Source organism: Lineus longissimus, chromosome 5 (genome assembly GCF_910592395.1).
Source record: "Lineus longissimus chromosome 5, tnLinLong1.2, whole genome shotgun sequence".
NCBI lineage: Eukaryota > Metazoa > Nemertea > Pilidiophora > Heteronemertea > Lineidae > Lineus > Lineus longissimus.
The window spans coordinates 11,370,103-11,397,922 of NC_088312.1; the positions used below are offsets into that span (position 1 = coordinate 11,370,103).

At 40.4% G+C, this 27,820-nt stretch overlaps 3 protein-coding genes across 5 annotated transcripts; 1 reads left to right on the forward strand and 2 right to left on the reverse strand.

Moving 5' to 3' along the window:
* Positions 1-161: 161 nt before the first annotated feature.
* LOC135487879 (phenylalanine-4-hydroxylase-like) lies at positions 162-16,075 on the reverse strand. Of its 2 annotated transcripts, XM_064772065.1 has the most exons (13): positions 15,957-16,075; positions 14,237-14,365; positions 13,460-13,649; positions 9,413-9,433; positions 7,463-7,619; positions 6,811-6,861; positions 5,935-6,080; positions 5,546-5,681; positions 4,801-4,927; positions 4,352-4,447; positions 3,699-3,832; positions 1,969-2,084; positions 162-1,797 (listed from the first exon to the last, which is right to left on the reverse strand). In XM_064772065.1, the coding sequence occupies exons 1-13, from the start codon at positions 16,014-16,016 to the stop codon at positions 1,754-1,756; spliced, it is 1,407 nt and encodes a 468-aa protein (XP_064628135.1). In that variant the 5' UTR covers positions 16,017-16,075; the 3' UTR covers positions 162-1,753. The 2 variants fall into 2 exon arrangements, with proteins under 2 accessions (XP_064628135.1, XP_064628136.1); XM_064772066.1 differs by lacking the exon at positions 9,413-9,433.
* Positions 16,076-16,940: 865 nt separating this feature from the next.
* LOC135487872 (uncharacterized) lies at positions 16,941-23,299 on the reverse strand. 2 transcript variants are annotated; one of them, XM_064772044.1, is made up of 4 exons: positions 23,261-23,299; positions 21,836-22,518; positions 20,670-21,119; positions 16,941-20,436 (listed from the first exon to the last, which is right to left on the reverse strand). In XM_064772044.1, exons 1-4 carry the CDS (start codon positions 23,265-23,267, stop codon positions 19,456-19,458), a joined length of 2,121 nt encoding a protein of 706 aa, XP_064628114.1. In that variant the 5' UTR covers positions 23,268-23,299; the 3' UTR covers positions 16,941-19,455. The 2 variants fall into 2 exon arrangements, with proteins under 2 accessions (XP_064628114.1, XP_064628115.1); XM_064772045.1 differs by having other exon boundaries at positions 23,192-23,291.
* A 244-nt stretch (positions 23,300-23,543) lies between these two features.
* Positions 23,544-27,795, forward strand: LOC135487873 (histone-lysine N-methyltransferase PRDM9-like). The gene is made up of 4 exons (XM_064772046.1): positions 23,544-23,638; positions 24,314-25,124; positions 25,684-26,043; positions 26,503-27,795. The coding sequence occupies exons 2-4, from the start codon at positions 24,444-24,446 to the stop codon at positions 27,121-27,123; spliced, it is 1,662 nt and encodes a 553-aa protein (XP_064628116.1). The 5' UTR covers positions 23,544-23,638; positions 24,314-24,443; the 3' UTR covers positions 27,124-27,795.
* Positions 27,796-27,820: the final 25 nt, after the last annotated feature.

Below are 27,820 nucleotides of genomic sequence, written 5' to 3' on the forward strand. Positions count from 1 at the left end.
TCAATGGCAATAAAAACATAAAGATGCAGTTCATAACATTGGATGTGTGATGTTACTTTGAATATTATGACAGCTCCTGGCCAGATTTACAGTATTTCAGGTAGGACTCAACCTTTCTTTATCAGTGTTATTTATTTTGAATAAATCGAATCAACCCAATCTATTTCAAACAAATTTTATTGCAACTGACAGCTGTATTATACATAGATGTTCCAAAACCAATGAAGGAAAATGAAGAGATTAAAATCATAGCTACATTTATCAAATATATGATACTGAAGGTTTCAGTCCATCCACAAATGATGTATACCCAATAGGGATTGATTTAGTTTTAACTTCATAGTTCAAAATGTAATACTGGGCACATTTCATGGTTATGCAGTAAGTTTATTTCAGGAAGTTTCGGGATAAGTTTTATGTAAACGTAGCAAACAGGAATATTGAACATAATGATAAACAAACCAAGTAGCAAGTAGAAAAAAACCTTCCATAAAACAAACTAAGTAAATAAAGGAATCGAAACTTAACAGTTTACAATTAAATCTACTGGTGAATCCCTTAGGGTATCCTAATCTACAATAAATCTCGGAGTTGGGTGCAGAGCACTGATCGTGAGGAACGCATTTCTGCTTACTCCTTTGGTCGATTTTGCCACTGTGACTTACTGTCATTGCTATCTTGCGGCTGCACCACCGAAACCAGGAATATTTGGGGATCTTCCCGAGTTTTTTAAGTGTTTTTTGCTCAGATATTGGTGACTCTGTGACAACTCCATTTGACATGGTAAACCACCCCGTGTTCATTTCCGAGTCAGCCGTGGATCGAGCATCTATATCTGTCTTCGGTCATTTGGATATGTGTTCGGTGAGAAGTCTCGGGGAATGTGACAATCAGCAGACCTTGGGCTAACTTGATGTCTCGGGTAGTGACAGTGGGTGTTCAAAGTAATACTCAATTGACAACGCCCGTAACAGTACAACCCGTCTGTAGGACGGGTACCATCTAGTTTAGTGAAAGGTGGTGTTACATGTACATGTATGATCCAGAATCATGACAATATGTGACCCGTCGCAGCGAAAGCAAGCGCATGTAGCTCTGAGCTTTGCAGGTTGAGACGGACTGTTTGCTCATTTCACTATTGTCAGTCTTCTGTGAAATATGAGCACATCAATTTCTTCCATTATCTCCTGGTGTTATTTAGGCTCATCTTCTGAGCGACATGTGCCTGGTTTTGCTGTGACGGGTCACATATGACTAAAACTAAAAGCAATATACAGATCTTTCAGTACCACTCGAGTAATAATGCATACCGTCACCCAATTATGTGACCAAGTTGGTTGTACATTGACAACATGATGATATCTTGTAAGGTAGCAATTTTATCAAAATAACATAAATCTATTCATGAAATTGAATCTAAATGATTCAGTAAGCAGATACATGAAAGTAAAAAACCGCAGGTTTTAATAGAGTAACCATCTTCCAGTTCATACTTTTATGACAAAAATAGTTTATCGCTAAATCAAACACAACCATGACACTGACAGGGGGCTAGCTTTTCTCTCATTTTACCTGAAATCTTTTATCACTTAAAACTTCCAGAATTTACACAGCATTTATTAACACTACATGTACATATGTATTTACACTTTGACATGCAGCATAAGTGTTGAAATCCATGACACATGTAAGGTGTGACAGTCCTCCCATTCACTCAGAAGAATGGGATGTTACAGAAGTCTTCTGGTCCTCTTCACTCAAGTTTTTCCAGGGCATTCTCCAATATGCCCATTTCACCTGAAAAGATTGAATTGACTGTGTTGGGAAAGATCGAATCCGAGCCGTTTGAATAATAGGTTACTACTGACCAGAAGCACAACATCACTGGGATAAAACAACTTCTGATCTTAGCCTGCGCTTCATACTTGGACATTCGATGCAAATTGTCAAGTAAGCAATCATTAATACCTTTGATGCAAGTGACAAGGTCTGCAACCCTTTGCTTGCAATCCAGCATTTCTACACTTTCAGTGTAAGGGCTGTATCTCAGGGCAAACGGCTTTGGGATGGAGTTGGCATAGGTCCTGGAATAAAATACTTGTTTTAATTAAATGAGGACTGAATGGCGGAAAGTGCTGCTGCAGTGACAATGATAATATTAGTGAGTAACAGTGCCAGGTTTGTCAGTAGAGCATCAGCAGCATAGTGGTTAGAGCACCGGGCTCATAATCAGGAGGTCGTGGGTTCGATTCTCGAAAGGGTCACCGCTGTTTCGTCGTGGTGTCCTTGAGCAAGGCACTTTACCCTACTTGCTTCTCTCCACCCAGGAGTAAATGGGTACCTAGCTGGCAGAGACAGCAAACTATGAATATTAGTTCTGAGTGCTGTATAGCTGCAGCTCGGACCTGTGATACTCCCAGAGAGTAGAGCTTGAAACATGAATGTACAGGCCAATAACTAGAACCTAAGACCTAAGATCCCCCGAAGTACAAAACTAAGACCCAGGTACAAAACTAAGATCCCCGAGGTACAAAACTAAGACCCGGGGAGGCCAATTCCAAACTAAAATTTTGAAGAAAAATATCAGAGTCTTAGTTTTGTACATCAGGGGATCTTAGTTTTGTACGTACAAAACTAAGATCCCCCGAGGTACAAAACTAAGACCCAATTCCAAACTAAAATTTTGAAGAAAAATATCAGAGTCTTAGTTTTGTACATCAGGGGATCTTAGTTTTGTACGTACAAAACTAAGATCCCCCGAGGTACAAAACTAAGACCCAATTCCAAACTAAAATTTTGAAGAAAAATATCAGAGTCTTAGTTTTGTACATCAGGGGATCTTAGTTTTGTACGTACAAAACTAAGATCCCTGATGTACAAAACTAAAACTAAGATCCCCTGATGTACAAAACTAAGACTCTGATATTTTTCTTCAAAATTTTAGTTTGGAATTGGGTCTTAGTTTTGTACCTCGGGGATCTTAGTTTTGTACGTACAAAACTAAGATCCCCTGATGTACAAAACTAAGACTCTGATATTTTTCTTCAAAATTTTAGTTTGGAATTGGCCTCCCCGGGTCCCAGTTTTGTACCTCGGGGGATCTTAGTTTTGTACCTGGGTCTTAGTTTTGTACTTCGGGGGATCTTAGGTCTTAGGTCTTATGTCTTAGGTCTTGGTTTTGTATACACCCATAATACTGTGAAGCGCTTTGAGCGACTGAAACCAGTTGGATTTAACGCTATATAAGTCTCATGATTATTATTTCATTATAACTAGAGACTATTGGAGTTTGATCATAAACATAAACATTTATATCAACAGATACAGTTTCCCTTTGTCATGAAGACATCTTTTGCCATACACACAATATCATGCTTGATGTAGACAAATCTCAAATCGATGAATTTAGGCAAAATCTGCACTGCCAGGTTATTTAACACTGCTGTCCTCATCGTGAAGGATGCCTGCTTAGAAAGGCTGCAAGTCCTCTCTCCTTCAGAAACTGGTACACGATTTCGTCAGTGTGGCTGACTTTCATTAGGGCAACATCATGATGAAGTCAATCCCTTTTCACACACGTCATGCCACGTCACAAATTTCTGTGGAGAAGACGAGTCTTGAAGTCTTACGAATCAGGTGTGCGCAAGCTTGTTAGTCGGGAATCATTCTATTTGTTTCAATTCCTGCTGGCTACATACCTCAGCTTCTCCTTTGCGTGCTCAAAGCTTTCGGCAACATAGTAAACCGGCTGGAACTCCGTAATGGGGTACTTCTGTACTGCTGTCTCAGAGGGCTCGAATGCACGTATCTCTGGCTTGTCGGACAGGCAATACTGAAATAATGACACTTGATAGATAGCGACAGGGGATCAACTATAAGAAGGACCAACTGTATCATGATATTATTTGACTTGTAATCTTCGAATGAATGGAAAACCTGCAGTCCCAAAAAAGTACAGCCTATGTGTAGCAATGAATATGAAACTAAGGAACTCGTTAGATTTTAACTTTGAAGACTTGTCCCTTAAAGGGGTACGCCGTTCGTTAAAAATTTCGAATTTGTAATTGATTTGATAGCGAGATACGTACTAAATATAAATTTCAGCATTGCCGTTGTGTAGACTGATATAAAAATACTATGAATACCAAGTTTAAACAAATTTGTATTCACAATAACTGCACTACGGCATTGTGTATTAGTGCATTTCTATTTAACTGGACCACAAGCAATTACGAACGGTGTACCCCTTTAAACATAACTAATCAATAGCTTCTATTAAAATCATCAAGCATAGATTTAATCCATACTTGATATTATCTATCAAACTAATAATGTCTGAAAGGATCTTTACCTGGAGTTCTCCAAATGAGGAGAGTAATCCTGCTCCATATGCCTTCAGTTCCCCATTCTGTCTGCACATACCAAACTCCACCGTAAACCAGTAGCACTGAAAGATGGAGGTTTTGTTTTCAGCCCTGCTCAATAACTGTCATAATTTCCTTTAATCCAAACCAGATTCCTTACAGGCTCCGTCCTGGAGTCTAGCATCAAGACACTTCGCTTGTAGCCTTGTGTAAGTCAATTTGTTTATGGTCTCATGCTAGGAATGAGATATAGAGCCCAGTTTCTTTGCTACTTATGGCCAAGTGAGGGCAAGCAGAGTCTGAGAAGCCTGAGTAGGCCGTGTTGGTCTCCTCCTTTTCAAGGCCAAAGAGGAACCCAATTGGAGTCCAACCATAGTCGCATGCAACCTGAACAGATGGCCACTACATCAAGATTACACCTTGTGGTAAAACTTACGGTGGCTAGCTTTTCAATATACTCATCTGGGGCACCCAAGCTGGCCAGACCAATCTCCTGGGAGAAACGAGCAAATACTGGGTCGGCAAAGAGGGGGACATGGCCAAGCAACTCGTGGCAGACGTCACTGTTAAAGGATAAAAGTTGTAATACCAATAAAACCAATCTCGATGGCCTAGTGGTTAAGGCGTCCGCCTCGGGAACGGAAGGGCGAAGGTTCGAGGGCCGCTGGTAACCTCTTTCTGATGTGGCCGGTTGGTTAGCCACCAGCTAGTTAAATATAGGGAACAACACTGCCTTCTCGGCAGGCGCCTGGCATTAGAGATCGGAGTTTGGAAGTAAAAAGTGTCTCATATACCGAAAGCTGGCTGGCCCTTTCATTAGAGGTGAAACTATAGTTAACAAACTTTTTTTAAACAAAATCTTTGCAAAGTGATATACCCAGCCATAGCGGGGGCTCGAGAGTAAGGTTTTTGGAATACAAGCCAGGTACCGGTTCTTTGGTATCAGTCCTGTTGTGTGGTTTCAACTTCTATCTGAAATGTCACGGCACTTCCAGTGATGAATTGTGAAAGAATTATGTATTTGCCCTGAATTGTAATGGTTTCAACTTGGCAGCAGGTGGAATAAAAAATCATTTTATGGTTAATAGGCTTTTGTTTTGTACTAGTTCTAGTTCTACAATGTATCATAAATCAACTCATTCGCTTTAAATGCCAGGTTTTTATATATACACAGTACTCACGGTTCTGGTGTGTACATAGGCTTTGAGCTGTGTCGAATGTACTGGGTAGAATGGAAAACTCGGAATGCCAGGCCTGCAAGGAAATCTCTCGAGGAGAGAAGGCCTGCAACTGGTCGCAGTCTGAAGCCGGTACAATCTGAAATTGTGGACAGAATGATGCTTAGTGCCGGAGAAATCACATCCAATGACCAGTTTCCCCGAGAGTTGTAGGGACCTCCCCTCCATTGAAAAGCAATACTTTGAATCTGACCTTGAATTCTTGACAAATGTCTGAATCTTACAACCACGTACATCTGGTTCCGGTACCCAAATGATTCCCTTGCCTCCAAGACAATCTCTTATGCGTATGGATATAAATAACTGAAACTCTTGGAAAATTGTTCCAATACCTTTGAGAAATTCCGACACATTCTGAAGTTGTGGGATGCTGTCTTCCCTGTACCCGCAGTTCTCCATCAAGAGCGGGAACACGTGGTTAAACTCACGACAGGCATGAGTGGGGTACAGCTTGGTCAGCTCCTTGAAAATGGTGCCCCTGGAAGAAAAGGTTGCGGATGTGACTTGAATTGAAATCAACAGCTCCATCATGTCGACTGGAGGCTATAGACAAGAACGCCATGTAGAAGAGAGATGGCTCAGTATCTTACTGAGCACTATGACTGGCAGTGTAGTCTGAAGGATAGTATTGACCTTTTTTTTAAACTGCAGTTAACTCTTTCACTACCAGCCCTATTTTAAAGTTATTCCCCCATCTTGCCTGGATTTTTGCCATTTTTACCACTTTTTTGTAGCAGGAGCTCGGGGCCCTCTTTGGCGCCCTCGGCCACGTGCAGCTTGATTCCCACCTGCAGCAGGCTGCGCCCCCTGCCCACCATCACCGGAGTCATTGTCACCACTATTTATATCATTACCCCCAACTGCCTGGTCATTATCACCATCAGAATCAGGCTGATCACGCAAATTGGTCTTATCTTCACCAATTCACCTGACTCGAAATACCCACTTCCTGGGGACGAGATTGAGCTAAATGCTTCCGAGAACACTTGGGAAGACATGGCGGGAGGTTTAAATCAACGTAGAATCAATAGTTTGGTTTACTTTTGATGGGTAGATGGAAACACTGAGATAACGTTTTGAAACGTTATTGGCAATTTAACGACCTATTTTCAATAACGTTTTAAAACGTTATTGGCAGTGAAAGAATTAAGCTAAATCTGAAATGGAGATAGAATTGGAGAAATATTTTAATTTCCTTGACGACTCACCATGTCTTTATTTCATCTTCAGTGTACTCAACCCTTGGGATGACCTGTCCACTGCAAAGAGGGGAGATGATAAACCAAGAAATGATGGGTGCTGTCTGCATACTGTTTCATTATTCAAGAGTATACCAAAATATCCTTGTTGCTTTTAAGATAAATCAAAATTTATCACACCATAGAGAAGAACCTCCTCTATCAAAATGACTTTCGGGACTGACATCCTGTTCCTTTATGGAAAGGTGTCCTGCTCAGTCAAAGTGAATAGAAATGGTCAGAGATATTTCAGACGACCATCGGTGTCCTTACAAAAGAGGGTGTCCTGTTATTAACAGAGGTGCGCTAGTGAATGATAGTAGTTAAGGGTTGACCATAAGGTACCACCATTTTGGCTAGAAATTGAAATCCTAGAGCAATTAAAACTCTTTCAAAAGGTAGTGAATGTTAATTTCAAGGGATGGAGTCTGTTCTTTGTTTTCCAGAGAACGGCCTCCAGGGTTTTAAATGAGCATTCAATTCATTTGGAAAGAGTTTTAATTGCTTTTAGGATTTGGAGGTCTAGCCAAAATGGCGGTACCTATGGTCAACCTTTTAAAAGCACTCTATAATTGGTAGGAACTCCTTTTGGTACACTAGATGAAAGCATGATATAACTCACTGCTTATAATGGAAGGCTATGTCGGCAAACTCCTTGCGCCTGGCGCGGTAGACTTGATCTTTGAAGCCTGGATGATCACACTCCAGCTCAGATCCATAGCTCAAGATCTGGTTAGCAAAGCGGTCAAGCTCTGCAATCTTTCGAGGAAACCACGGTACTGCAAAGGAATGTGTATACAGTGGAACCTCCCTTAGCGGACACCTCTTCATTAAGGACAACCTCTCTATTAGGGACACTCGATTTAGTCCCAAATAGGTTGTTTCCATTTGACCTCTCTAATCAGGACACCTCTCTATTAAAGACGGCACTTGTCAGTCCCGAAGTTGTCCTCAATAGAGAGGTCTATGTATAGATAACTAGAGGTGTGGCAGCCAAGACAGCACACTTTGAGTACATTATTTATTTAAGTGGTTGCCCAGATCCGCAGTGAGGGAAGCTCATTAATTGATCCTCACTGACACCTTCAAAATTCTTTAACATTTTTTTCTTCAACTATTCTTTTGCATATTTTTTTCATTATCAAAACATTCATAAAATGTATTGAGCCATCATGGTGATAATTAAAGGGACAATATAGGCAGCAGCTAGGCAGGCAAGATCAAGTTACATGAAGTTGCCAATAGGGGTCTCTCACATCTCACAGTATGTCGAAATGATTCACGCTTGTACGAGGAATATATTTAGTGCTGAATCTGACATGACCTAGGGCCCTTATTGTGTATATTAGTCACATGAAGATGGCCAAATTAGCCACTCTACTCCTGCCTATAGTCCCCCTTTAAAAACCCAGATGTGATGGCCGAATATGAAATTCCCCAGCACAATATGCCACCAGCAATCATGTTGAATGAGTTGACGAAATACTGGTATATGCAAATTCTTAGCATAGCTGTACGTGTGGGCACTCAGACAATCGGTCGGTGAGGACAGGGGCATATGTGCAATGGAAAAGAAGTGAGGTTGCATGCTTCTCTTGTCAATTACAACCCATAACAAATTACGATCCATTTCAATTGAATTACAAATTACCAACAGAGTAGGTTTAAAAGTTAGGAGTACTAACACTGAGAACCCAGAAGACAGAAAAAAGAGTACAGGGCAGCTGGGGATCAATTATGAACAAGTATTTGTGGAATAAAAGTTCAAAGTAACTACGGGTTTTCTACTTTAACCAATTCTGCCCTCGTGGAAATGTCCCATACTTCTGTATCCGAGGTAGGAGTATAGCAAAAGACTGAGTGAATACACTAACCAGCTATAACAGTCATAAAACAAGTCTCCTGATGAAATAACTGTAACCGCTGTACATACTTAATTAAAAAAGCTTGATTCACACCATGCCGACTTATTAGTGGTGAATATCAGTCCTAAAGTCTCCTCTTTTCACCGCCGATAACTTCTGCAGGTAATCTGTCGGACGCACCATCATAAACGGGTGGCCAATCAAATTGCTCGAAACAAAGTGATTCAATGACGGCCTGAATTGATAGTGATAACCTCAGGATCAGGTTACTCTTCTTCTATACAACATGCACTGTGCATTTGGATCAGGTCAGCATCCCTGGAACCGTTACTCATTGAACACCTGGTCTTCAAGTTCAATTATGATTGCTTTCAGTGCGTATCTCGTGCGACAACCACAAGTGAGTGTAATGTTACTGTTGTCATGACATGGACGCGCGGGAAAGGAAGGGGATGCATGGAGACTACCGATAAAGTAACAGCCCTTCTGACGGCCGATCAGGGGGGAGTTATCGGCGGTGAAAAATGGATATGCGCACAACGACGGTGGATCGGCATGGATTCACAGAAGAACTTCACCTTTGATTTTAAGACCATCTGAACAGAAACCACATGCACACCAAATAATAATTTCTGTAGACAGATAGACAAGGAATTGGATATTAAGGTAGATGAACACAACGCGTTATGAGATTACATTCGACAAACCTGCTTTGGATTCTGTGAGTCCTGGAACAGCAGAATACAGGGCATTGAAATCATAATTTGTCTGTGATCCCCTCAATCCTTGTATTATCACGTTCTAATATATGTTATTTTTCAATATTTCCACAAATGAAAGTTGGCATTAATTCATGAACCACAACCGCTTTAGTTAGGAAAGGTGATGATACGCATTTTTGTGTAGGCCCCCAAGTGGCTCCCTTGTTCTCTAGGCTCTTTCAAAAAGGTCTACGCCGTTCGTTAAAAAATTTGAATTTGTAATTGAATTTGAAAATTTGCAATTGCGTAAATACATACTAGATATAAATTTCTGCATTGCCTTTCTGCAGACAGATAGACAAATACTATAAATACAAAGTTTCAACAAATTCATATCCATAATAACTGAACTACGGCATTGTGTATTAGTGGATTTCTATTTAACTGGACCACAAGTCATTACGAATGGTGTACCCCTTTAACAAAAGTTATACGATTGAGATAGCTGGTTCATCCCAGGCTTCATTCGTCCTAGTATGATGATACCAATCGAATAAGGTCTGGGTGACAGATGTCCTTGGCAACAATGGATTGCTTGGGTGCCTGGTTGGCATATGACCCGGTCTCACCTGAGGTGTGATGTTTGCTGGAGAATGAGTCAATCCTTTTCTTTGGCAATGTTTATATCATGGTGTGATATGATCATTGTCACAATTCATCAAGGATACATGGCCTGATGATGTAAAAAATGATATACACAGGGTGTCCCAAAAGAAAGTACAACCAGATCTGACCAAAAAAATGAATTTATCCACAAGGGGATAAAAAGATTTCAATTCTGCTACCTCTGGCCACTTATTGCCTGATCATGTCTATAAAGTATCAAATCAATGCTTTCGTTTTATAATCACCTGAACCAGACGATGAATTCCTTATCAACACCTGGAAGGTCACATTATAAATCACTATAACTACCAGAATATAATGTATGTTCAGGTGAAATAGTATGATAGGACCATTGATATCTGCTCTGTGGACAGTCAATGGTCATGAAATGCATAAAAAGCTAATCAGAAAATCAATAAATTAATCAATAACCTCCATAAAATAAAAGCAGGACCACTCTGGGACTCACACTGTACTTCTGCGAATGCGTGATGCAACCTATCATAATATGTCTGGAACAACAGTTTTGCATTAGGAGTAATCACCACAACAGGAATAGTTTTTGCATAATCCATGGACTCTCCATGAACTTTACTTTCTGCATTCTGCTACGGCGCACTGGAACAAAAAGGAACTCCACATTAGTGACGGCTCGGCAGTAATTCCTGGTAGGGGCCTTCTGAAAACTGTCAAATATTCACTAGCATTTTATTTGACCAATTCCACGCATAACTGAAATTTACAGAAGTTAATAGACGCGAATAAATATGTTTTGATTTGAAATGAAATGGCCAGGGCCATTGTGCTCACCTCATGTGGAGGAAAGATGGATAAAGAGCATGGTCTTGTGTCATGTAGTGTTAGGTTTGATGTAGGTCCAAGCAATTACAATTTCCCCAAAATGGCCAATTTACAGTACATTCGACCTCTGTGATCTTGAAAAGTAGGTCAAATCAAAGAAGACCCGGGTGACACATTGAATGGTTGTTAGAATTAGATGTACCTATGATATAAAATTGGTGCCAATCGGGCAAGTCATTACTAGGAATAATGGCATTTTGAAGAATTTAGGATTTGGCCCTCTCCCTGGAGGCCAAACGGCAAATCAGATTGCACCAAACTTCGGTACCTGAGATCACCTGACCAAGGGGTACATGTGTACTTAATTTGTGATCAATAGTCATTGCAGTTAAGAAACGTGCCATAGTTACGGCCTGACGGCGAATTTAGGCCATTTGACCTCTGTGACCTTGACAAGAAGGTCAAATTAAATAACCTGTGTGACATATACTGTATGGTGGTTAGATGTACCCATGATATCAAATTGGTGGCAATCGGGCAAGAAGTTAAGGAATAATCACATTTTTAAGGTTTTTGGATTTTGCCCCCTGGTGGTCAAGTGGTGAATCATATTGGACCAAACTTCGGTCCCTGAGATCACCTGACTAAGGGGTAAATGTGTACCAAATTTGGTATCAATAGTCATTGCAGTTTAGAAACGTGCCATCGTTACATCCTAACGGCCAATTTACACCATTTGACCTCTGTGACCTTGAAAAGGAGGTCAAATCAAAAACCCGGAGGATATATGATGCACCTTTGCTAGAACTACCTACCATATTTTTTTCAAAATTTCCCGACTACTATTAAGGGAGATATTGCATATTTTCACTTTTAACGTTTGGCCCCCTGGTGGCCAAACCATGAAATGAATCGGACCGAAACTTGGTCTCCCAGGTGTCATTACATAAGGGTACATGTGTACCAAGTTTCAACTCAATAGCTCTAACAGTTACGAAACGTGCCCTGCTAACGGACGACGGACGACGACGACGACGACGACGACGACGACGACGACGACGACGACGACGACGACGACGACGGACGACGGACGCCACGGTATGGGATAAGCTCACCTCTGCTAAGAGGTGAGCTAAAAAGGGAAAGAGAAATTTTATAAATAGCCAAAATAAAAATGATACTGTTTTCAAAAGTTTGGCATATTTAAAAAATAACGAGGCACAAAAATCTTGCAGTTTACAGTACCGTAACTCTTACTCTTTCTGACACTGCTCACAACAACTTTTTTAAAAAGAATGCCAATTTATGTTATTTACTGGTTCTAAAAGTAGATTCAAATTTCAGGCAATTGAGAGCTTAAAGGCCTACACCGTTCGTAACAAATTTTGAATTTGTAATTGAATTTGAAAATTTACAATTGCTTAAATACACACTGAATATAACTTTCGATATTGCCGTTTTGCAGACAGATATACAAACAGTACCAATACTAAGTTTCAGCAAATTCTTATTCATAATAACTGCACTACGGCATTGTGTATTAGTGCATTTCTATTTAACTGGACCACAAGTAATCAGGAACGGTGTACCCCTTTAAAATAGATGACAATGACATTGGCATCACACCATCTGTGCGAGTGATGTATGACAATTATTACAATCGGCTGATGTGGAAGAATCGATAATGTGTCGGATGTATAAATACTGTTATCGGCAATGAAACACATCTGCTAACACCACCATTTTTACTGCGACATTAAGTCATTAAATCATATGGCGCAGAAGAGTATTTTTTTCTTTAGAAATTTCCAGAATGAAAGGGAGATGCATCTGAAAAATCAGCAATTTCCACTTCTCACACACCCAAAGCTTTTCAACACATTCACTTTTTCCTATAAATTTCGAGAACAGGACCTCAAGAAATTGGACAAGTCTTCAACTATTGGGATAATTTTTCCGTGACCCACACTTGGCAATAGATATCATCAGCACTCCTACCACGATAAGAGTAATCAACATAACATCAAAACTACGGCTATACACAAAACCCACAATATGAAGCTGAACTTGCCATGAGCAGCCAGGTTTCGCTCCTCCAGGCAGGCCACGGCAGGGCGAAATTACGTTGACAATGTGACAGATCGGTGCCTAAGCTCTGATACTACAATAGCACTATTCATACTTGGAAGAGGACTATTTTTCAGGTTTGAAATTCACCGAAGGCAATGGAGGCAAAGCAGTGGTGCCCTATTCATTTGCCTTGATGCCCTTTCTCCCTTCACGATGCAACCTCTTCTTCAATAATTTCCATTTGAGGTGTGCTCTATTTCACAAAACTAGCAAATGTGTCCTTTTTTCAGCAAACGTACCTGTGCCTTTTTGGAAATACAGTAGCACCTCTCTATTAAGGACACCCTCGGGACTGACAAGTGCTGTCCTTAATTGAGAGGTGTCCTGATTAGAGAGGTCAAGTTGAATGGAAACAACCAATTTGGGACCAAAACTTATGTCCTTAATTGCTTATTTCACATGGGTCAGCAGAAAATGACAATTTGGTTGAATTTACTCGTTCCGAGTGCAAATTACCTTCATTTGAACCAGCATCAGAGGAGGTATGCCTCGCCATGACTTGTAGGAAGCTGCTGACGCCCTGAAGTTCCTTGATCGCTTCTTGTAAACCATTGCTATTCTTGTCACACACAACAAAGAAGTCGAAATGTTGCTTGCTGTTTTTGGCTGGGCGAGATTCAATGTGCTGCAGGTTGACTTTGTGTCGCTGAATGAAGAAAAAGGATCTTTCTTAAAGGGACAATATAGCAGCTAGGCAGGCAAGATCAAGTTACATGAAGTTGCCAATAGGGGTCTCTCACATCTCACAGTACGTCGAAATGATTCACGCTTGTGCGAGGAATATATTTAATGCTGAATCTGACATGACCTAGGTCCCTTACTGTGTATATTAGTCACCTGATGATGGCCAAATTAGCCCCTCTGCTCCTGCCTATAGTCCCCCTTTAAGGTAGATTACTGGTGGGAAGAGAAAGACCTTGTACCACCCCTGGAGAGGCAATCTTGGTAGAAAAGATTTCACTGAATGATTATTTCAATATACCAGGCTGTCACTGGTGTCAGGCCATGAACCTCAATCCATCAAAGAAAAGTAGGTGAGAGGACTAATTTGCCAGCAGTAATCAAGTCTAAATTACTGGCTGTTGTAGGCATAGGTGTAGCAGGGATATCCAGAAGGGAGGGGTTGTTTTTGCAAAACACAGGGGAAAGTCACAGTCAGGTTTCAGGGCATATTTGCTTGCTTTTTCCCAAAAGGGAGATCAACTTCTTGGCAATGCCTATGATTGGGCTTACCTTAAAAATCTTCAGAGCATGAGCCAGTGCCCCACACTCCTCCTTCATTGAGAAGAGGATGCTGGTGATGTCGTCGTCTGCCACATTGAAGGAATTGTTCTTCAAATAACTTGAATGGGTAGCATCAACCTACAAGAAGAATGTAAATTATAATATTTCCCAACTCACAAGATCGGATACCTGCAGTTGCATCTTCCATAAAGTGGGCCCAAAATTATCTGGCACAGCCATGAAAATTATAAGGGACACTTATTGCATTTATCTCAAAGAGGATTGAATATGAATAACTTAAAACTGACTGCAACCACAAATACTATGTCAGCACAATTAACCAGTTGACTATTTTACATGCCATATCAATATGTTGCTCAACTGGCTAATAATAGAGTCAACACTGTACTGTATTTTTATAGAGAGAGAGGGAATAATTGTGCGAGTCTGAAACTCTGATTGGTAATATTATCATCCTAAAACGGAAGAACAGGTACCATTCATTTCCAAAGGCCATTAGAAATATCTTAAACCAGACTCTATCAACAAGACAATTTGCAATATCATTTTTACTTAGTCCCGACATTGGACTTGTAACCCACAAGACCTCCAGGGTTTTTCATTGAATTCAAACATGTTGTCTCCATAACTCGAGGGCTATTTTATATGATTGGTATAAAAGCTAACTGCTAGTGCTAATCTTTACAAAACTTAGTTCATTGTTATTTCATATGAAGTATTTTTCACAAATACAATGTACTTTAATAATATCCTTGTCTGGAAAACAGGTATTATTGTACATGATTACAGCTAAAGGGTCAGGTCTGGATTACTAAACACCTCATGTTAGAGAAATAGAAATCTGTGGTTTTCTTCTAATCCAGGGGTTCATTCATTTGGAAGGGGTCTCATTCTTTTTTATTCAAAATCATCATCTCTCCAAGTCAACCCAGCCATATGTATTGGTTGTGAAGGTGTAAGCTATCAATAACATGATATTGATATAATGATAATGAAAGACTGCCAGGCCAACTGTGACAATCGCCATGGCAACTATGAAAGACAACAAAGACCCAAGAGAAATATTTAAAGGAGCACCTAGGCAATATTATCCCTCTTCAAATTTTTAAGCCTAGGCCTCATTAAGTGGGAGGGGCACTGCAAGGGGGTAGACTCCCTGGGCAGCCCATCGCGTCATCCTATTTTGGTCTAGATCTCCTTATGGTGAGGAAAGAGGCCGCCGGTCCACTATGTCCGGAACGGAGGGGGATGCCCATGATGTGCAGCTGAAGTTGAACCTCAAGTTTCTCAGATAAATGACAAAATATATCGCCGCGAAAAAAAACATCATTCATGTTAATTGTATTTACTTGGTGACTCGGGGAATACACAATGCCACAGTGCAGTTATTATGCATGCAAAATTTGCTGAAACATATTTTCTAAACTGATTGTTGAAATGTATATTCACTAATTCAGTTATGAAATTTCAATCTGCTTCAGCTGGAGACAGTTCTCCAAAGTTTGTCACCAGTTCCAACCCCTTTCAGCCTTCCTGCAGATTACAATCATGAGAGGGTTAACATACGAACATATGCTCCATACACTACACACGCACAGTGGGGGAGTCAGTGCCTTTCAAAAACTGCTCTAAAAGCGATCAAGAAGCAGGACATACATGGAATATGATGTAGTAAATGAAATGGGATAAATCTGGTGCAAATACATACCTCAACAAAGTGAGCCGGCTTTTGGATGCGCAGTTTTTTGGCAGGACCTGGACCATCCATACTGAAGTCGTAATCTGGAACACGTGTTATCTGTCAGCACAACAAAGCCTGTGATTGGTTGATTGAACCAAGCCCCAAAGACGTAGGGAGACTTTTAGTTCAATAATTTTAGGATAGATGGCAGACAGGCATACTACCCCTGTCTGGGTGTGACTTTTATTTTATAGAGACCGAATGTCACTCGAAGGAGGACAATCAATTGTCTCACACGGATGAATGGTCCCTATTGAGATTGTCCCACATGAATAAGTGAATAGTCCCTGGCAGTAGGAGGTGACTCTGACTGAACAGAAAATATGTCTCTGGAATTGGCTGTTCCCTTGGAAGACAGGGCCCATATGCAATTTCAACACATCAATGTCCTGGCATGTTTTTCAAGGATGAAGTGTACCCTCTTGTCAAGTCCTATGTGTGAATTGTTGACCCCAGGAAGGTGGCGTCCCATTCAGACAGATGAAATACTCTGGGAAGCAATTATTGTCCTGCAGTGAAGATTTCCCCCCAGATTTCTTACACGGATGAAATGTCCCTAGAACCAATTATGAAGAATGAATTGTTTCCCAGGAAAGACAGTGTCCTGACAGATGAATTGATCTAGGAAGAAACTGTCCCACAGTGATGATTTTTCCTGGGATGCCTTATGAAATATGAATTGCTCTAGTAAGCAATTACAGTGAACTATTTCCTGGGATGTCCCACAATTACATCACTGCTTTCCTGGATGAAATGTCCCTGGAACCAATTCCATGTATGAATGAATTACTGATCTAGGAAAGACGGTGTCCGAGGCAGATGAATTTCTCTAGGAAGCAAACCGGCCCTATTCACGGATTTATCCTGGGATATCCTACATGAATGACGTGTCCCGTAGCACTAATAATTCTAACAACCATCAGATAGTTGTATAAACTTTAAGAAATAAAATTGCACAATTATCACAGATAGGTCTTTTAATTATATCATAACGGGGTAAATGAATAACATGATCATAGCTAGGCGAGATAATGAATATGTTAGTATAGAACTGTACAGAGAAGTACAAAAATATAATTCAGCTCCTTTTTGTACAGGCAATAAAATGGAAGAAAATTAAACAGATCTATGTCTAAATAGAGGCATTAATGGGAGACTATAGGCAGGAGCCAGATTAAGGTTCATGAAGTTGCTGATGGATGGTTAGGATTATGATCCCACAGTGAACATTTGTAAGAGAAATGTTTATCACCAGGTCAAACTAGACCCAGTTTTCAGAGACCACCAAATGACCAATTGGAAATCAAGCCCCTGCCTACAGTCCCCCTTTTACAACGAAAATTCATAACATGGGGAAATTAACAACTTGTGATACCATGATCAAAATGGTTCAGTATTTTACGAAGACACTTGACATGATTAAAATTTCAGACTCGTCCTTTCCCAGGAGACAAAACAAATGCTGTTAGTGTTAGCACAAATAAACAATAACAACTCTTTACGTATAAACAATAACATTGTCAGGTGTATCTAGTTAGCAATTTATCTGAATTTTCAGACACTTCATTCCATAATCCAAAAACTTCAGCTGTTGTATCATAATCACATGTGAAGGGTGTCCCATAAAACATTATCCTTGTGTTAACACCATGACTTTCATGCTAGTCCTATAAACATAATCAAAATCATACTGGCTGCCCTTAACCGAGACACCCCATTTGGAAATACATAGTATGCAGAACATGCTCGAATTATCATCACTCAAGATCCCTGGCATGCCAAGCAATAAATCCATGTGGGTTTCTTTTGGAAAATTAAGCACAATTCAGCCAGATCAAACACGAACTCTGCACAATCACACCAACACTGGCATGATGTGGTAAAATCTGAGAAATTAAGTAATTAAAATGAAACTTGTGTACCTTACAACTTTAGCTATTTCTTTTCAGATTATTTCTGGGATGGATTTGCATAATTGAATACAGACAAAGAAGCCTAAAAAGATTGAAAATAAGCTGGTTTACAAGTCCTACAGAAACACCTAACTGAGGCAAGACCACCATTGATTTTTTAAGCCTTTTAGCAGTTAAATTGTCAATGTTTGACCGCGACGCATCAAATACTGCGTGGGGTTGTGAATCTGAAATTTTGATATGATATTCCCGACAGTCGGGCAAGTAAATGGTGAAAAGTAAACTGGTAGTTGACCACCAAATTGGACAGACATTGATATATCCAATCTTTTCAGCCAAATGGCAGAAAAATCTCAAAACACCAATTGCCAAATTAGCAAAATTCAAAACTAAATTTTTCATCAAATAATTTCTTTATATCTGTAGACTTGCCACACAAATAGTTTTTCAATAGCTCTCCAAATATGTACTTGAGAGTTAAAAACAAACTCGTGTCTAATTGATAGGTCTGTACCCTCCAACCTATGAATATTCATTGGTGGTATTGTCTCAACTTAAATATGTTACCTAGTGGTGACATACATACCATATTACACTTGAACAGATCAACAACGAATCAGTATTACGGTAGTTGCATGCAATGCTCGGAGTCACATGATCTGCAATCTGATTAAGCGCCATTATTGCGATCTTTCTACTTATTTACCAAAAGTTATTCAAATAGTTGTTCTCAGGGGGTAAGACAGTCAATTCCTAGTATGCCGTCAATCGGCATGAGGCCTTCCATGGCTAGCTATAGCAAAACCATAATTTTAGTGTTCATTTAATTTGTTAAGGCATGCCTTTTTTATTCCTTGGTGCTCGGACATCTCCAGTGACAATTCAGGAGAGGAGGGCAGAATAAATTTGAAAAAAAATTATTTTTAGGCTTTTTTATGATTCTCGAATAAAATGTAGATATTAGTGATGACAGAGGAAGAAATAAAAATAAAAATTTAGTAGAAAAAAAAAAAAATTCTTGTTTTTAACTTTTAACGCCCTATTTCAAAGGATACACAAAACAGAGCATATTATCCAAAATAGAAGGCCCATCCAAGAAAACAATCTTAAACCAGGGCAGCCGCCATGTCTGCCATGGTTAATGATGGATGTGCACAAAGTAAAATACACCAGAACAGGCAACAGCCGACTCAGGCAAAAAAAAAAGTTTGGAGTTTGGATCCAATCCATGAGGCAGCGGGCGAAATAAAAAATTTAAAAAAAAGATAATGTTTTTGTCATTTGGACGTCGGCCGATCCAACGTTGGCGGATGCCAGCACCAAGATATCAAAAAGGCTGGCCTAAGCAGGAAAATAAAAGAGGCACAGGAAATAACACTAGAGTTTAGAGCACAACAAGCAGGCAGCCTTCGAGAAAAAATGGCTATTGAAATACATTATAAATGCTATCAACTTGATGCCATTTAAGCTATCAACAAGAAATACACATCTTGCTATTTAACATATAGAATTGGCACATTAAACTTTTTGGCACAGACTTTTAGAAGCACACTTTACTTTTCCTCTACCACCTCCGAGGAGGTCTTGCTTTCCTCATCACTAGAAACATGCTCTATCTTCCCAACTGGGTTAATCTTATGAAGCAGGCGATGCTTCTTAAGAGTCTGTAAATGGGCGTACGTACTCCCACAAATATGACAAGAGAATGGCTTTTCTCCAGTATGGATACGCATGTGAGTTTTCCAGTTTGTATGGACAGCGAATCCGCGCCCACAGAGTGCACACTGATATGGCTTTGCGCCCGTGTGTATCCTCAAATGTGTGGTTAATGCATAGTGTCGACTAAAGCTAGAGCCACATGTTTCACATACGAATGGTTTCTCACCAGTATGAATACGCATGTGATTTTTACAGTTCTGGTTATGAGTGAAGCGCTTACCACAGTGCTGACACTCGTAAGGTTTCTCTCCCGTGTGGAGCCTTTTGTGTATTTTCAACGTCGACGTTTGACTGAAGAGTTTCCCACAGATTTCACATTTGTACTTTCCAGGCTTTTTCACAGCCAGGAGTGAACACAGCGGCTTCTGCGCCCAAAACGGTTTATTGGCGTTTTCTTGCACGTTTTGAAGCTTCGAGAGCTCTGTTAGCTGTTCTGTCAAGAGAGGAATAAATTCTGACTTGATTTTCACAGGTGAAAGATCCTTAGTTAGATCCTCTGATGAACTCGCTTCGGAGTTTTCCCGTAGCATTTTCTCCTTTACTGTAATCAGACACGTTTCAGGTACAGTTGCTGGGATCGAAGTGGCAGGGGGTGCAACTTGGGGGCTTGTCACTGCAGGTAGTGGTGAACCCAGAGTTGCTTGTGGTAGTTGCTGGTTTGGTTGCGGTAGTTGCTGGTTTGGTTGCGGTAGTTGCTGGTTTGGTTGCGGCGTTGGTGGCTGAGGTGATGGTGAAGACAGCTGGGTTGCAATCGCAACTGATGAGGCCTGCTGGATTGCGACTGAGAGTACCGGCAGTTTTGGTTGGAGAGATGGCTGAAACATGCAAGAGAATCAGTTGATAGAATGCAATCAGCAATGATACACTTTTTCGCAAAGATTCATAATCTCATCAATTTAATCTGTGATAAAGCACGATACTCAAAATGAATTTTCTTGCCAATGAGTGTGTTCATGGGTCTCAAACTCAATGTCCCAGAATCGTGCTAAGACACAAGACCCTTCAATTCAATAGTGAAAGTTGACAACCAAAATAATGTGTTATTTACCACGCTAGCTAGGCAAGGAATATCTCTATTCTGATCCTCCGCTGTGCATGTGATAATTGAACAAGAGTCAATTGGCAAGCCATGATTGTTGAAGTCTTGATGAACACTACTTGTCAAAGGGCCTGTGTTATCGAACGGTAACAACGGGCTGAACAGTGCTGCTAAATCTATCGCAGCTTCAGCTTGTGAAACCGATATAGAATGTCTTGAAGTGGGAAGCCTGGCGAGGTCGGTTTCCATCCTAGCCAGGGTTGAAGCGCTGTTAGAGAGGGTGTGGAGGTTCTGATGTTCAGGAGGGTACTTTCTATTCCCGGGGAAATAAATGTCAGTCTGGGCATGGAGTGACGACAGCTCCACGTCGCGACTGTGTGAGTCCTGCGAATAGAACTGGCGTCTTGTTGTTTGGTTGGGGGTCGTCACGGAATCTAAACTTCCGGCAGAATGCAATGGCTGAAAAGAAAAACGAAATTTCCACTTTCACTTAAACCTCCATTATTCAAGATCCAGTGACTCCAAATGACTCCAGTGAATCCAGTGACTCCAGAATCTGACACCACTCTTTCTATAAATGTGGTGCAAGTCAATCTGATATAATTTGTTGTTGAAACATTGGCCAATAAGGGACACAGCGATAATACAAAGCCATACAGATGCCTGTATGACTATAGACTCTTTCACCAGTCTCCTCCATTCACTCATTACAGAGGCATTTCACTCGTCATGAACTAGATTTGGGGGCGTCTGCTTCCGGTGTCCGGTCACGTGTTTTTCACAAAGATGGGTAACCTCAAGCCAAGTGAAAAACCAGGAATACCAGAGCGCTCAGTATGGACAGCGCATCCACTGTATGCACTGAACATGTATGGCTTGTCTCGGGTAAATCAACTACACCTCAATTCAGATGACTGTACCTTACGAAAATAGGCATTTATTCTCTTATCATTATATCTTGCCGAATTTACATGTAAAATAGCTAGTGTTGAGTTGTAAACTTGATTGCTCTGAGAAAATATATCAATGAAGTTCAAGATCAGATGACGATCAAACAGGGTTCAAGGATGTAGAGGTAAATGCTCTTTTGGCCTGCACCACCTTCTGAGATAAGGAGTACTGGCAATTATATCAATCCGAACCAAACACAGTCTACTTGCATTAGAAATACATACCATATTAGAGTCAGCACTTGTGCATGGGTATTCTGTTTGTTTACCAAATGGCATTGTACTTGTAGTTGGAGCTCGGAACTGCAGGTCAAGATTCCTTTCTTTGTCAAGAAGTTCCCTCATGGTGTTCATCTCTGATGCTAAATCTAAAGACTCTTTTATCATCTGCTCCTGCAATTTATCAACCAGTGTATTCTTTCCAGACAGCTCCGCATTCAACTTTAGCACTTCTGCCTGAAGTTGCAGAATTATACCGTCTTTTTCAAGCAATTCCCTCTGCAGTTTTTGCAGAAGTTCTTCCTTCCCAGTCAGATTCGTCCGAACTTCTCCCAAGAGACTTTGGGTACGGATCATTTCGGCCTGGCACTTTGTTAACATTTCATCCTTCCTTAGAACCTGTTCCTTTAACTCCTGAATTGAGTCCACAGGTATTTGGAAAGATGCACTGCAAGCTGATGAAAACTTCTGTTCTTGTGAAATGAGTTCTCCCTTGTATTTCTCAAGAAGTCCAGACAATTCTGTCCATGTTTTCGAGAGCAGATTTCCTTTGATGTCGATTTCTACTTTCATTAAAGTCAATATGCTGCCTCCAACACCACCCCCTTGGTCTGCCAGGTGCAGCTCATCTTGATGATCTTGTTGCATCATGTTGAGATTCAGTTCCATAAAAATGTGCAGCTTATAACCTGAAAAACATACAATTATTGTTGCAATCACTAGTACATGTAAATTGTATAACAAATGAACTCCTCCTTTGCACTACACAGATTGAAAACAACTCAAGTCCAATCGCATCTATTGCTCTCAAGACACAAATGACCTGCCACAAGACTGGTTATATATTTGAACTTGAAGACGTTTTGGGCTTGGCTTCTAAATCTATACTCTATTATAGACTGGTCAGATTGGCCCCTCATCAATGCTTATCATTATTGCATGCCCAAACTATGCTGATCAATCAGAGCACACTTGTGTGTTGGCATTGGCTTTTTCGTGGGTGGGTTGTGGCCGGAATCTGCCGATAGCAACAATATATGACACTGGAAATCATACATTAACATTGTCATCATAGGGCCTGCCCTATGGCTATGGGCTATTTGAGAACAATCAAGTCCAAGAGCCCAAGCCTTTCACTGAGATTAACTATGGTCAAAGACCCATGGCTCTGGCCGGGCAAGTTAGTGTAGCTGTCATGTCTGTAGTCTGTTGTAGAATCTGAATGAATGAAGACAGCTGCCTGAATCATTTCACGATTTTGATTTATTTTATAAAAATCAACATGATTATACTATAGGTGACCAAGAAAGTCAATCCTAAAGAAATAATTCTTCAGAAGCATCTGTTCATTGCCCACCTTACCGTCAGGTTGACAGCAAACTCAGTCTACGATCTGATGCGATATATTTCAAAATAAAAACCAAAACATACTTTTCATGAAAAAGTGTCTGCCATTATTGTTTTCCTGGGACCACTGCGCAGAAAGCTTTGAGCAGGTGCGAGACCGACAGTAATTTAGGAACTGAAATAAAAGTTGTGGAAAAATAATTATTTTTGAGTAAATTTGGTTCAGTACTTTTATGTTACATTAGTTATCCAATTCATGTGCTTCTAAGCAATCAACTTACATGAAGTTGGACATTCTGCCCGTTTTCAATGCAGCACATTTCCCAATTTTCTATTTGGTCTCTACTTTGCCAAAAGCTGCAAATATGGCGGCCTTGTTGGTTTGACGTCCGACTTTCCACTTACTTCAGGCTAGATTTGACCATATAAAGAAACTCTCTTGCATTGAGCGCTTGCAACAGGGTATGTTAAAGTTTTGTCCCGCTGAATAACTAAATATGTGTGTAATATGTCGTTCCCGATGGCATAAATAACTTCTAACACTTTCCCAAAAATCAAACAACAATGAATGATCATGATGATGACGTCATCACATGATGATGACGGCATTGCCATCATATGGGTGATGCTGTCATTATATACATACATCGATGATTCGGAGCAACTTGACAATTCACTGCCAGTCCCTCAATTTGAAAAGGGTCCTAAGCCTTGTTTTGTCCTTATAGAAAAAAGTGGCAGTGTCGACGAGTGACGAGTGAGATGAGAATTCTTCAGTTGGGACAAATGATTCTCAGGCCAGGGAGGCAGGGTGTAAAATGTTGTTGATGTTGTTTCATGCAGACGTGTGTGCCAGGTTCCGTTGGGGGGGGGGGGGCAAATTCCATGATGTCAGACACTTGAGACGGGTGTACATTGTACTCAGGCACAGATCAGTAGGAAATGAATTGCACTGATGAGACAATTGTCCTTGTCGACATTAACCCCTTTAGTGTTTACATTCAGCCCCGGGCTTTTCATTCAATGGATGAATTGGTCATGTAGAGTAGGTAACCGTATTGCTGAAATTCAAAAATACTTGTACACATCCTGCCGATCTTATTTCATCACATAATAGGTATCTTTGTCTCGTTTCAGTTTTCTTTGTGGACGGGTTAATTGGTCAACCCCCAAACTCTGCCAATAGAAGAATTAAAGCTGTAGAGTGAAGCACGCGTCACCAGATTTTGTAGTAACTGTAATATAACCATCCACAAAAACCAACGTGATGGCTCTTCTTTTGGCTGCAGCACAAGCTGTTGCCATGGAGGCAGAAGACTCAGAGGCTGACAATCTGACAATTCAGGAAGATGATGAAAATGAGGATGGTGTCACGTACCATATGAAGGAGGAAGAGAAACTTTGTGATGAACTGACTGAGATGAAAATGGAAATTGATGACAAAGGGACAATGCTGTCTGAAACATTTAGTGACCTCTCTGGCTTACTTGCAAAATATCATGCTAGACTATCAGCTCGAGAGGATCTTTTACATATCCGTGAATGTGAGAAAGGTTGGTCGGAAAAAGTTGACAAGAATGAAACAGAAAACTTAAAAACTGAGCTACTAGAGAAAGAAAGACTGTTGTTAAAGTATGAAAACGATTTGACGAGAACAAAATCGATATTGTTCAAGACCCAAAATGAACTTGAAAAGAAAATTTCTCATGTTACTCAGAAGGAAGGTGAGCTGACTTCTTTACAGAATGACTTGCGTGCGTTGCATTCTGAGTTGGTACGCACTCAAGGACAATTATCTCTCAAAGATACCCTTCATGAGAAGCTGCAATCACAGATGCTGGAGGAAACCACCAAATACAAGAAAGAGATCTCTCGGTTGCAGACGGCTTTGTGTCTGAAGAAGACGGGAATGAGCTTGAGCGTACAGTCCAGTGAACAGCTTTCACAGGTTAGTATAGAAACTTGTTAAAGGGGGACTATATGCAAGAGCAGAGAGGCTAATTAAGCCATCTTCAAGCTACTAATATACACAGTAAGAGCCCTTGGTCATGTCAGACTCGGCACTAAATATATTCCTCGTACAAGTGTGAATCAATTGATGTACTGTGAGATATGAGAGACCCCTATTGGTGACTTTGTGTAACTTTCTCTTGCCTGCCTAGCTGCTGCCTATATTGTCTCTTTAATACTGTGTGTACAGGTTTGAGCCAGTTGAGTTGTATCCACATGTAATTTGTAGATGATTGTTTGAAAGATTACTTCCTGACAGTGGTTGCTCAATAAATTGCTGTAGATGATTGTTTGAAAGATTACTTCAAGACAGTGGTTGCACAATATACTGCTCTCCCTGCCACCCTGCCAAAAGCAGTTTGATGTTATTGTTCCAAGACAATCCAAGTCTGGGGTACTATAATTACATGTGGCTGACACCTTGGGAGGAGAGACACATGGTAGTGAGTGGTTGACTCTACACATAATATATTACTATTTTAATAAAATTCTTTCAGAACGCATTTGACAATGTCATCGAAGCATCACACACAGTCCCCGACACCAACCAAAGTTTAACTGAAGATGACCAGGAAGATCAAACTATCAGGATAAAGCAAGAACCTCTTGACCCAGATGATCAAATCATCGTTGAGAATAATCAAACAAAACAGGTCACAGTCCTCAATAGTGCTCCTGTAATTACGAATGTTCCTGTTATGACAAATGCTCCAGTGACCACAAGTATCCAGAAAGTAGTGCCAGTGTCGGTCAGAAACACGAATACCAACCCCTCGTCGATGGTGACGGTGTATGTACAGAGCACTCCCAGTGTTCCAAGTGTCCAGCCCCCGCTCAGAAGGTCCACCAGGGACAGGGTAAGCTAGTTGCTAGCATCTGCAGAGTCCTTGGGCAATTGCCAAAAATCAGAACCTCCTGTAATTTTTCATTAGGACCTGGCATTTCAGACGTTTTAAGTGGATTTAAGGTTTTTCTCTTGGCACACGCATGCCTGCTTCTCAAACTTTATGCTAATAACCGTGAAATCTTAAGTGTTTGTATACTTCAAAGCATGCCTCACAAAGCCAATCACAACACTTTAGTCTGGGGGAGGCACCTTCAAGACTTGTCATTCCTACCTTTGATGCGAAAGTTGGCCTAAGTTCTCAAAAGTTTTTACAAGTACAAGCATGGTAAACCGTGGTCTTTCAGCATTGACCACACATCCACACATGCACAATTCAAGGAGAACTTTCAGTTTCAAGACACCTCAACCCTATCTATTTTTTTAAAAGTTACCATGTCATGGCCATTAATCTTCTTTCTTTCTGCTGCAGCAAGTTATATCAACCCCAACAGTGTCGTCAACAGAACCGGACCCTAACCAGAAGTTTCTTTGCGGTCGCTGTGGAAAACGCTTCATCGAATGGCTACAACTCCAAAAACATCTGGAAACTCATTCGGGATCACGACCATACAAATGTAAATTTTGTGATAAAGCATTCCGACAGAAATATGTCTTAGATACCCACATTCGGACACATACTGGAGAGAGGCCTTATAAATGTGACCAGTGTTTACAGTCATTTGGACAGAAGGCAACTCTCCTTAACCATATGAGAACTCACACAGGAGAGAAACCATATTTATGTGAATATTGTGACAAATCGTTTGCCCAGTTGTCAAGTTTGTCTGCACATGCGCGTACACATACTGAAAAGGAAAGCCAACTGTTCACCTGTGAGCACTGTGGAAGCATTTTGGCCGATAGAACTGGTTACCTTAGACACTTGAGAACAATTCATAAGATAAATGTCATCGAAGAACTAAAACCTGTTAACATGGGTGATGTGATTAAACCTGTGCATCTGTTAGCATTGGCCAGTCAGGGCTCGCCATTACATGTTCCCACATCGCCAACTCAAGAGCTTTCAAATGATGGTGAAGAAACTGAATGATAGTGATAGTGAAGTCCGATAACACCATTTTCTTGAGAGGGGCATATGAAAGCAAGTTTTAGGGACATAAAGTGGCCATGTTTATATTTGAAAAATGCACCCATAGTGGACTCATGAAAGAGAAATCTGAAGATTATGTTGTTTTAATGAGAAGCACAAGAGGACAGCCAAAATCATTTGCAGTCTTCATGCCTCTGAGAGAGGAGTTAAGTTACTGCTGTTCATCACTTGTGTATTGTCTATTCATGTAAGGGGGGAGATTAAGTCGGCGGAAAGTGAAGATCAACTGTCCGCTATGTACATGTAGGAAGTAAAAATGATATTGCCTTGTTTTGGTGATATGGGGATTTATTATAATTGTTTTTTTAAGGATCACACTGTTATAATGAATAATTTCTTGAGGATTGTTCTTTTCTGTGGCTCTGTAAAATTTTGTGTTATATATTCCCTTTACAGGATGCGGTTTACTGATGGAAAAAGTTGAAATGGTGCCTGTATTCTATTATTGCTGACCAATTTAATGATGTGTCTAGAAACAAAATGATTGGTGGGGTTAAAATGACAATGGGGAAAACTTAAATCATGACTGTAATTTTCTAGACCTTGTAAATCAATGTCATATACAATGTCATAGGTGTATGAATATAAATAAACCTATTTGTTGTTATTAAATATTGTTTTTCATGTAAATTTTTAG

Coding starts and splice junctions, on each gene's coding strand:
- LOC135487879 (XM_064772065.1), bottom strand. CDS start 16,016: ATGGATGGTCCAGGTCCTGCCAAAAAACTGCGCATCCAAAAGCCGGCT. Junction 13,650..14,236: donor ATGCTCTGAAGATTTTTAAG/GTAAGCCCAATC, acceptor TTCTTCATTCAG/CGACACAAAGTCAACCTGCA. Junction 1,798..1,968: donor CCTTGTCACTTGCATCAAAG/GTATTAATGATT, acceptor CAATCTTTTCAG/GTGAAATGGGCATATTGGAG.
- LOC135487872 (XM_064772044.1), bottom strand. Junction 21,120..21,835: donor CAAGTGCTGACTCTAATATG/GTATGTATTTCT, acceptor TTTTCTTTTCAG/CCATTGCATTCTGCCGGAAG. Junction 20,437..20,669: donor TTCCTTGCCTAGCTAGCGTG/GTAAATAACACA, acceptor TGCATGTTTCAG/CCATCTCTCCAACCAAAACT.
- LOC135487873 (XM_064772046.1), top strand. CDS start 24,444: ATGGCTCTTCTTTTGGCTGCAGCACAAGCTGTTGCCATGGAGGCAGAA. Junction 25,125..25,683: donor CCAGTGAACAGCTTTCACAG/GTTAGTATAGAA, acceptor AAATTCTTTCAG/AACGCATTTGACAATGTCAT. Junction 26,044..26,502: donor GAAGGTCCACCAGGGACAGG/GTAAGCTAGTTG, acceptor TTTCTGCTGCAG/CAAGTTATATCAACCCCAAC.